This window comes from Electrona antarctica, assembly GCF_951216825.1.
Source record: "Electrona antarctica genome assembly, chromosome: 14".
Taxonomy (NCBI): domain Eukaryota; kingdom Metazoa; phylum Chordata; class Actinopteri; order Myctophiformes; family Myctophidae; genus Electrona; species Electrona antarctica.
The window spans coordinates 21,476,299-21,488,116 of NC_136795.1; the positions used below are offsets into that span (position 1 = coordinate 21,476,299).

At 43.2% G+C, this 11,818-nt stretch overlaps 1 protein-coding gene across 1 annotated transcript; it reads right to left on the reverse strand.

The window, feature by feature from the left end:
- Positions 1 to 2,248: 2,248 nt before the first annotated feature.
- LOC306937072 (dual specificity protein phosphatase 12-like) lies at positions 2,249 to 9,879 on the reverse strand (the record flags this gene model as incomplete). Its single annotated transcript, XM_079520744.1, has 2 exons — positions 2,249 to 2,755; positions 9,865 to 9,879. The coding sequence occupies 2 exons, from the start codon at positions 9,877 to 9,879 to the stop codon at positions 2,249 to 2,251; spliced, it is 522 nt and encodes a 173-aa protein (XP_079376870.1).
- Positions 9,880 to 11,818: the final 1,939 nt, after the last annotated feature.

Consider the following 11,818-nt stretch of genomic DNA (forward strand, 5'->3'; position numbering starts at 1 on the left):
AGCAGATGCACAAGCTCATAGCACAGGATTAAGTGACGCGCTATAAGCTTGTATATCTGCTGTTTTTGAATAGGAGGAAGACTGAATAACGTTTGAATGAATCTCCCATACTTTAATTAGTGTGACAATGTCAGATGACAAAGAAATAATCACACCCGTGTGAACTGAGTGGTGTAAGGTCTTATATAGACTGATCAGCTGTGGTCTGACGTAATGTCTGACGTAATGAAATCACACCCGTGTGAACTGGGTGACCATAGCAACCGTGCTCATTTTTTTAGCACAGACAGACACGTAAACTAACAAAGCCAGTTGTAGGAGTGGTTTACACCACTCAAAAAATTAAAGAAAAATAAACTAGAAAAAGTGCCCTTCTGGGCACAGGTCTCCTGTCCTCACCAGGAGGATAGGAGTGTGTGTGATGTTTGGCAAAATGTTTAGGAGTAATATAAACATGTTTTTTTGTTTGTTTGTTTTTTGCAACAATTTTCTTCATTTTGTTGAGGAAATGCAGAGCCAGATCACTCATAGAATCTCTGAGGATAGAATTGTGGATGAGCAGGACATGTGCAGCATTTTGAACGAAACGGGCCACTCCTGAAAACTTTAGAAGGCAATGTTAGCCAATCAGAATCTGATAAATCCAACAGACTCGTCTTGATCACATGACTACAGAGATCATGTGTACCGATTTGCGTGAGATTTGGATGAAATCTGTGCGACTAACATAAGCAATGTGTTTAGCAGAAATCGGCCTCATGGTGGCGCTATAACCGGCAGATGTGGAGGGATGCAGAGACAATGTTTTTTCATGGCCTCTAGGGAGTGCGCATACATAAGTTGTATACAGATTGATGAAGTTATAGCTAAAAACAGGAATTGGCCTGTTATAGCGCCACCATGAGGCTGATTCGGAAATGAATGAGTGGCATGTCGTCCTCGGCCTAGTGGAAATGTGCGTGTATAATTTCACGGAAATTGCACACTGTGTCTGTGATTTGTGGCATTTTGTTCGAAACGGACCAATCATGTGAGCTTTGGAAGCCAATATTAGCCAATCAGGATGGGAAATTGTGCAGATCTGTGTTGATCACATGACTATGGAGATAGTGTATACCGAATTGTGTGATGTATGGATAAAATGTGTACGAGTAATCTACAGAAATGTGTTTTGCCTAAATCGGCCTCATGGTGGCGCTATAACGGGCCGTTGAGGAATATTTGGGGCAGAGGTTCATCGTTGGCATCCATGGAGTGTGTGCAAAGTTTGGCATGGATCGGGCCAACGGTACCAGAGATTAGCTGATAACGGACGGACGGAAGGACGGAAGGAAGGAAGGACACACACACACACACGGACGGAGTGCAAAACATACTCTCTCCCCAAGCCTTCGGCCTGGTGGAGACAATAAAAAGGTGAAAATGTTTGGAGATGCAAGGTTTCTGTCTAACAGTGACTAAAATGATCGATTTTCCATTCCATGGTATACTCTCTGGAACATATACTATAAGGGCGCCAATGCCTGCACTTAACATTTGAACTCTTTCATTAAACAAAGCACTGCTGCTACATAGAGGAACATGTAACAGTGCGAGTCAGAGTCAATGTGCATTTTGGCACATTGACATATTGTAAGAGAGAAAACCACACATATCCTCTGTATCCTCGCATATTATTCTCTCTTCGTGTGTCCATTAAAGACCTGAGGCCGATTCTACAAATGCCTTCTATAGTTCTCAAACATTTTCATGTCAAGGAACCCCAAATTGATATGGACCTCCATCTGGAAATGTTTTGTCACTTAGATTTTTCAAAAGTTCAAAAGCTGTGGGCTTGTAGATCTGCATTTTTATTTTATTTTTATAATTATTTTTACGCTAAAATATAAAATGACAAATGCCTTCCTGGGTTTTAATGGGTTAACAAAGTACTAGCCTTGAGGAAAGTATTCGTTATTTCAATACAGAAATGCATTGATATCAAAAACAAATAGTACTTTTGAATTCTTAAGTGTTTGTGAACGCATGCAATTTGTGAACGCACATACCTTTGAACATTTAAAGGCATCGAGTGAAGTGATATTTTTGGGTTAAAAACTAAAAGTGTTTTGTAAAAAGGTTAAAGCTCTATATTCTGATAGTAATCATTGCAATAGTAAAAAGTATACATTTTCAGTTGGGTTGCAAAAATTCAGCCAATCAGGAGAGAGTATAACCATTCATCAGCTCATTTCTCTGTACTTTGTCCTCATCGTTGACTCATCTGGTCGACTCTGTTCCGGTGGAGCTGGAAGGCCGGAGTGACCCATCGGCCGCAGGAGCACTGGTCTCCGCACCAGCTGAACGAGCCCAGCTTGGAACTACACTTCGGACACAGCAGCTGGCCGGCCGTCACCCCCAACAAGGCGTGCTCCATCCACTGGACCGGCTCTATGAAGTACGACGTGCATCGCATGTTGCCACCAGAGAGGTTACTGGCCTTCTTGTGGCCGAAGGCCGAGGCTCCACCATCCCCTGCGGGATGGCTGAGGATACTGGCGTGACGGAACAGAGTTCTGCTGCACTTCTTACACCTGTAGGAGGAAAGCTCTGAGGAGGTGGAGGAGAAGGCGGCGGAGTCGGCATCCTGCCGCAGATCCGGGTATTCCCCTTCGGTGGTTTTGGTCAGTCTGTATTGTTTGTGTGAGGGACCGGAGTCATCTATTTCACACTGCATGGCCTCACACAGACAGGGAGGGCTGGATTTGATTTGCCCCTGGATTTGATTTGCCTTTGTTGAAATGTGTTGCTATTATATGTCTTCCATGTGACGTCAGTGTCTTGTGTCTATGGTGTATGTATGACTCCAAATTTGGGCGAGGGTTCAGCATGATCAGAGCCTCGTTTACTTCAACTGTGAAATTATAGGGGAGGTCCACAGGTGCACTGTGCTCCAATCCGCCCCAAACTTCTCACAACCACACACTCCAGCAGTAAAAATGGCCATAAAACAGTATAGTATAAGTATAGTTAAATTTATAGTGAATCTAGAGTGAAAATAGAAGATCGACAAGATGTTTTTTTTTTTACATATTTAGAATTGTAATTGTAAAAGAGAGCTGGCAGAGCGACTTTCACTATTTGAAACAATGGCAACCCCCCCCCCCCCCCCCCCCTCCCACCACCACCACACACACACACACAGACACACGCGCGCACACACACACACACACACACACACACACACACACACACACACACACACACACACACACACACACACACACACACACACACACACACACACACACACCGAGAAGACAGTGGAAACTGCAGCTATTAAGATATGCCGTTTAATTATGGCTAGGTAATGTGTGGGCGTAATATGCAGGGCTGATAGAATGGCTTTTTGACACAATGTGTGCTAACCATACATAAATTAACTATGGTTTAAAAGGCAAAGGGAGAGTACCGCATTACACTTTAATTATGAAGCGATAATGACGTGTGCGCACAGTCAATCAAAATGTTAACATTCCACTCGCCAACACTGTGAATACAAAACGAGAAAATCTTGTAAAGGGAATGTGCACCAGCAAAAGACAAATGTCCCACCTGTATGGTGCTAAAGACGTTTCCATACATCCATCCATCCCCATCAAGGTCCCCTGGGGGGACCCAGACCCCATGTTGAGAACCACTGCTCTGCAGTTTTAATACAGTAGGAAATAGATTAGCAGGCTTCTGTCAAACTCTAAAGTTCCTTGCAGACTGGACGCGTTTTTCTGAAAACTGGTGCAAAAGCGCTGCTAAAAATCTGAAAAACACAGCAGTGTGCAGGGACCATAACAAGCATTTAGGCAGAACTCCACATTTTGAGAAATAAATATGCGCACTGTGGTCCCCAAAAAACAAATAAAATAATAAAAAGCTGTCAGACAGGCATGCAGATATTGTCGCTGTTGGGGAGAAACCTCTTATTTCCATAATAAACTTTGGATGTTCTTCTTCAACTGAATCAGGTCACAGGGACAACAGTTCTTCTTCAACTGAGTCAGGTCACAGGGACAACAGTTCTTCTTCAACTGAGTCAGGTCACAGGGACAACAGTTCAACTGAGTCAGGTCACAGGGACAACAGTTCAACTGAGTCAGGTCACAGGGACAACAGTTCAACTGAGTCAGGTCACAGGTCACAGGTCACAGGGACAACAGTTCAACTGAGTCAGGTCACAGGGACAACAGTTCAACTGAGTCAGGTCACAGGGACAACAGTTCAACTGAGTCAGGTCACAGGTCACAGGTCACAGGGACAACAGTTCCAGTGGAGAGCTCCAGACTTCCCTTTAGCCACTCCATCCTGGGGGAATCCCAAGGCATTCCGAAGGCTAGAGGGGGATATAGAGCGTCGCAGTCCCGCCCCTTACCATGGACCAGGAAATGATTCTCCGTTCATTTTTCTCATAGACATTTCAGAAAGTATTTATTTAAAGACGTTTACGCCGCGGACAAAGCCAACTGGAGTCGTGACAAATCATGACAACAAACACACTTTTTTTGTTGTTTTTCTTCTTTGTAATTATTTGTTTGGTCCAAAATATTGTTTGTGTTGTCATGAGTTGTCACGACTCGAGTTGGCTTTGTCCGTGGCGTAACCGTCTTTAAATAAATACTTTTCGAAATGTCTATGGGAAAAATGCATTGGGATTCATTTCCTGGTCCATGGTAGGGGGAGGGACTGCGACGCTCTATAGTCCCCCCATCTGGTGGGATGTGCACCAAGGACCTCCCTATACGGACACGCTCTGTCTGTGTACAAATCATTCTACAGACAAATCTCCGACACCACCAGACCGATCAACGTGAAACGTTGTAGGGCTGTAGGCACACTCCCAGTAGGCCAAGGGAGAGAGAACCTATACACACCATCCAGTTACACTCTCAGAGTTACAGTCCATTGAAATTCCACTTGGTTCCATTTGTACACTTTCAGGGCTAAATAAACACAGATAATTTTCCTTTATGTTGGCTGCTTATGGGGCCTACTCCCACGCCTGTTTTCTTTGCCATTCATGCAATTAGGTGAGAGAAAAGAATTCCATCAGTAATTCCATCTTCCTCAACGCTAAACCACACAACATTTCTCATTAAATATTAACCGACGGTCATGAGCTTGCTTTGCATTTTGATTATTAATGCGTATACTTTTATTTACTGCAGGATGAGTTGAGAGTTTATGCTCCTCAGATTGCATTAGCTGAGATTCTGTTATTGGCATATTCAACAGACATGCGCCACTGAATATGCCAATAACAGAATCTCAGCTAATGCAATCTGAGGAGCATTTGAAGATAACAAATTCACACTTGTGTGAACTGAGGGGCGCTCTTATCATACATTACATTTCGTGCTCAGCAAATCAAATCATCACTATGGGGTACACACAGACACACAAAACTGGCCATAGGAGGGCCCTCAAAAATGTTGAATTAAAAAAAAGTGAAAATTGAAAAGTCACTTGTGTGAAGTGAGGGGTGCTCTTGTTATCATACATCATTCATCATACATCACATTCCATGCTCAGACAATCAAATTATCACATTCTGTGACACACACATAAGCTGTGCATAGGAGGGGTTAATGCCCCTCAAAAATGAAAAAGAAAAAAAATCACCCGTGTGGTAAGTGGTACAACTCCGTGTGGGGGTCCCCGGGGGGTCCCCGGAACATCCAGACCCCCAGGAACACGCCCAGGGGGCCAGGGCCGGTTCCTGGCGAGCCGCCCCGTGTCCGAAACGGTTGAGAAATGACAGTTACCGTGTGGGGGTACCCAGGAGGTCCCTCTACTGTACTGTACTGATACAGCTGAAATCATCATACAGTTAATTAATATGTACTGTATGTGTGTGTTAGGCTGCACAAGTGCACAACAGTGACACTTGATTTTGAAAACCAACCAAATGCTATTTTCGTGCTCAGATCCAGGAAGCCAGGCAGCCAGGCAGGCACACACAAAGCTCCTTAATGAAGTGGTTGCACCACTTAAAAAGAAAGAGAGAGAGAGAGAGAGAGAGAGAGAGAGAGTCATGTCTTCTATGAAGCATGTTATGCAGCTAGCCTACAGTAGCTCTCAGTGCATCTGTTATGCATTGATAGCTTGTAGATAGCCTATTTTCAGGTTAGAGCATTTGAAGTGGTCAAACTAGGAATTATGTTCAAGCATCTTCCATCAAATCTTAATAGTCTGGGTAAAGTTAATCTAAATGAAGATATTGAAGGCTTGATGCCGACACGCATAAGTTATACAGTTGTGCTGTCTGCTCTACAGCGTACCATGCCAATTTGATATTTAAAGATGTCTATGAGGTGACAGTACTTCATTAGACACAGTCGTTTTTATGTGCAATGATGTATTCCCTTTGTATTTAGGGTTTCTTCCTGGAAGCTGAACCCTTGACAGTCAAACGTGCCAATGAAAAAAACAGTAATATAGTGATCACATTATCAGCCCCTCCCCTAACCCCTCCCCCTTTATCATACAACTACAGCTGTGGGTGCGGCTTAAATTCAGGTGAACCCATCACCACCCACCAGGCAAACCAGGCATACTTAATGAACTGGTGGGGTTACCCACATAAAAACGACATTTTAACAAATACTGTACACTTTTTTGAAAAAATAATATTGTGTATAGGTAAAGGAGCCTTTAACACTGTTTCACAAATCGCCCTTTAGGACTTTATTTTTGCTTTAATCCATGCTCTCTCAGCCCTCATATGCCATCGTTTCAGAAAATAGACTTCAGTAATGGTAAAGTCAACGACTGTAGGGGTCAGAGTCACAAGCTGCAGGCAGCCTGTCTTGCCGGTCGGTGCCAGGCGTCACTCTGATAGTAAGACTTTGATTATCAGTAAGCCAGCTATTCCGAATCGGCTCGCTACAGCTTGACAAGCTCTGACTAGCGCCGGCGCGCCAGTGTACTATACTGAATTATGAAAACCATTGATGGATGAAATATGAACATCAATCTTGTTCGGCTCCCTGTCTGCTGAATAAATTACTTTTTAGAAGTTCAGTGCCATGTTTGCAGACATGTACTTGATGATTGCTTCATCCTGTCCCGCTTTCCCCTTTCTAGAAATGTCTACCTGCAATGACAAAAAAGCAGCAGCAAACCATGCAAGGATTGGGACCAAGGCGCTGTGTCAAGTAGGCGGCCGCCGGCTCAGGGGTAGAGTGCCTGGATGGTAACCGCAAGGTTGCCAGTTCAAACCCGGGCTCCCCCAGAGTTACTGTCGAAGTGTCCTTGAGCAAGACACTGAACCCCTAATTGCTCTCGATGTGCTAGTTGGTGCCTTGCATGGTTTCTGCTGCCATCGGTGTATGAATGTGTGTGTGAATGGGTGAATGTAATGCACAATCTCTGTAAAGCGCCTTGGATAAAGGCGCTATATTATAAATGCACCATTTACCATTTAGGCTACAAGGTTAACATGTGTGGACAGGCTTAACTGCATGGCATAAAAACTAGTAAATCGGGACCCCCAACTCCGTGTGGGGGTTCCCACACGGAGACCTACAGGAACCTACAGACCTACAGGAACACACCCAGGGTGCCAGCCCGGTTCCGGCAAGCCGCCCCGCATCCGAAACGGTAGAGAAATGACAGAGTTACCATGTGGGGGTCCCCAGGGGTGGGTGGAGGGGGGGGGGGGAGTTCCAGACCCACAGAAACGCACCCAGGGGGCCGGGCCGTGTAACGGTTGAGAAATGACAGAGTTACCGCGTGGCGGTCCCTCTACTGTACCCTCTACTGTACAGTACTGTACTGTCAGTATACTGTACTGGCAAACCCGAAAGCATCATATATACAGTTAATACATGCATGTGTGTTTGTGTGTGCGTTAGGTTGCGCACAGGTGGTGAAAAACAACCATGCTGTTTTCGTGCTCATACCCAGCCAGGCACCCACCCACCCAGCCAGCCAGCCAGCCAGCCAGCCAGCCAGCTACCCACACACATAGCTCCGTAAGGGAGTGGTTGCACCACTCAAAAACTCAAGGAGTTGCTGTGAGTATCACTATAAGAAAATAACGAATGGTAAAAGACGTATGGTACGCATATGGTACCTACATTGCATGATACACTGGGCTTACAGTTTGTACTTTATCTGCATCTTATTTTTAAGTTATTTGGGTTGGGCAGTATGTGTGGTGTCTCTTTAAAATTACCTGCTATATGTGACCAGATTTGACTGAGGGACTGCCATTGGATCTTTTTTTATTTTCGTTTTTTCAGGGAATCATAGCTTCAAATTTACATATTGGTGGTTCAGTTTGACCCATCAGTTTTGGAGATATGGCTTATAGAGTATGTCTTACAGAAAATAGCGAGTTGAGAAAACAGGCTTTCAAACTTCTGTGGTCTCTAACATTACACCTAGTTACATGTTTAAGCATTTATTTCATATTTACATGTCAATTTCAGCTCTGACATTTATATTGAGACATGCTCTAGTATGTGTCTGCCTGTGCTATTAACTCATTTTGGATAAAAAATACATAATTTCAGTTTTTCTCCTCTGGTGAAAAGCTGGAGGCAGGGATGGCAGTCCCTCAGTCAAATCTGGTCACATATGTGGTGCTCATAATCACTTGCTTTACAGTGTTTACTCTAGTACAGCGGATTACCAAAAAATTGTGCACTTTTTCAAAAAAGCATGAAACTTTTACCATAGTTAGATGATACCATGAGGTGTATTTTCAGATGTGGAGTCAAGTCAGATTTGACCCCTGAGGCCCGGTAGAGCATAATATGTGACCAATACCCATAACATCCTATATAAGGCAAAACAGTCCAAATTTCATCATTCTTTAAGTAGCATGTGACATATGAAACTAGGGTGATTTCATGATGCTGAATCCATTCCAAGCATTAGTTTTGCAAAAAAACACTCATTGGGCTAAAAACGGCCAATGCCGTCATCACAAATTGATGATGCCAGCACATTTGGGCAAGTGGGCATGGCCGTTTTAAGCCCAATGAGTGTTTTTTTGCAAAACTAATGCTTGGAATGGATTCAGAATCATGCAAACACCCTAGTTTCATATGTCACATGCTACTTAAAGAATGATGAAATTTGGACTTTTTTGCCTTATATAGGATGTTATGGGTATTGGTCACATATTATGCTCTACCGGGCCTCAGGGGTCAAATCTGACTTGACTCCACATCTGAAAATACACCTCATGATATCATCTAACTATGGTAGAAGTTTCATGCTTTTTTGAAAAAGTGCACAATACCTCTTGTATTGGGGTATAAGCCGCTGTACTACTCCTCCTGTCTCTTAAAAAGTGCTTCTAAGATAAAGAGTTGCTGAGTAGGAGTGTGTGACATGGATTATAGAGTGGTAAATGAGTCACTTAACACCCGTGTAAGCCATTTGTTGTCATTGACTACTTACATTATGTGTAATTATTTTAATTTAATATTTGTAGGGCACCCAATTAAACGTTATTTGTTTGTGTGAGCTTTCTAATTTTGTTACAAACTGCTCTGCAGTGTTTCTAGCTCTGCTAGAACTCAAACTATAGATACTCCTGGAGTCACTTGAGTTAAAGTACTGAGTACTTGCTTTTTAAATACTTAACCACTTAAAGATGTGAAATGGCTTTCCTGCTAACTTTTTGCTAAGCTTAATTAGCTCAGAAAAGGAGGCGTGTTTTGCCTCAACCAATCACAGTCTCAGCGTGAAAAAAATGTAAAATAAAAAATAAATTAAAAGGGGGGTGGGGGGGACCATAGAGTTATAAAGAATAGAGAGTCCACACTACAGTTAGAACTGCAGATTCTCAACCAATTTTGTGCCATAATCTATACTCACCTCTTCAGACTCCATTTTAGCCCTTAGCAACTTGATCTAGCCTGATGACCATGTCTTATGCAAAGGTTAAAATGTAAAAAACTTTTTTTTTGGGGGGTTTTTGTCAGGTGAAACCTTACTAATGAAAGCTCATGAAACGTAAGCGACCTAGTCATCAATGGGAGTCGACCCCATACCGCCTAAGCCAATGGGAGCCACCAAAAAACACCGTCTAAGCCAATGGGAGCCACCTAAACGCCGCCAGCCAATCGCGTAGTAGCGACTTAGTCATGATTGGCTACCTCCTAAGCTATTACACGGGCACGGCGGAAGTCTGCAATGCCCAGAACACACTCTCAACTATAAACAGTCACACAATAAACACGTAGCGGAGCGCCTGATAACACCGGCTAATGTTATGAGCAAACTGGAGAGTAGGAAAGCTGCACAACGGAGACAGCGTTTCTTTCACCTGACAAATATGGGACCCCCATGTAATATTTCTTGTTGAAATGGAGTTGGAACAACAGATGTTCAGGAGGTGGAGAAACACACATTGACCCTGCCCTCCTCGCCAATCCCTATTTATACCTGCCCAGTACCACCCAGAATCCTCCATGTTTCGCCGGCCTCGCTGCGTCGCACAATAGCCACTTTCCTACAGGCTTCTCGCATCCCACCCCCACCCCATTCACTTCCTTAGTAGCTCCTTTCCCTGCTCCCCTCAAAGGAGCTTTATCAGCACTAGAAATACTACATTCATATCGCTTAAGTGGAACAAATGATTAAAACAAAACTCTCTTCTCTCCTATACTTTCTCCCCCTCTCCCATTTCTCAGGTTCCTGCTGGGGGTGACCGTCTGCACGCCGTAAGACGAACGCCATACGACCTCCTCCCCAAAGACTTCAGGGTCGGCGACCTCCCCTGGAACCTACACACCCGATTTAATTCATTCATTAATTAATTAATTTACTGTTAATAAATACCTTAAACTTTCTCAATGGTGTGTTTCTTCTGACTAGTGAACAGATGCTAGGTTCAAATATTTTATTTTTAATGCAGACCTTTTTGTTAGCCTGATGCTAGATTCTAAATGCCTAAATTGTGAATTGTAAATTGAATATGAAATCACCTCAACATAGGTGTGTCGAGTATAGGCCTGACGGCTAAGGCTAGCCAAAAAATTCCATTGAGGGAGAGAGTCAGCACCGTCACTTTGTGGTTTGTGATGAAAGTTTGCTTTGCAACCAGAAACTCTGCCTCTTCACTCACATAGAATGGAAGTGAGGGGGAGGAAAACATTTCACTTGCACATTTAGGAAATAAACAGACATCAGCTTCCCTGATTGGCCGATCCCAACCCATCATCTTCACAGATTGACCAAGCTTTGAGCAACAGTCGTGCCGCTGTGTAATAAGTTGTAGAGGGTACAACAATATTCCATTCTTTAACAAGAAGCATTTTATTTTATTTTGTGTCTGACATGTACTGTTTCACTGGTCGGTGCGTCAGAAAGGGGGTAAGGGAACTTATTCTACTGCTGTTACAGTGGAATAGTGGGAAAGTTGTACTGCTTTGGATCAAACGAGGATGACTACTACATGTATAACATGGATCTGGTTGCGGTGCACATCTTCAACAGTGTCTTCAGACTGATTAGATTGGGGTACATTAGGGTCCCAGAGATACAAAAGGGGCCTCATAATGTTTAAAGTGCCTAATGTTTGTTTAATTAAAGTCCAAATGGCTGCCACATGACGTCATGTTTAGTGCCCTAAACAATATGATGTCATTTCAAAAGCCTGACCAAAGATTTATAAATTAATACATTTTAAATTCTAGGATGGGAATAACTTTTGAGTTATACAGTTTTGAGTGTTTGTCCCAACACAAAATAAATGCCATTACAAATTATTGGCCATCTTTGAGTGTTACAAATATTACATAAACACAAACATTGAAGACAAAAGTGA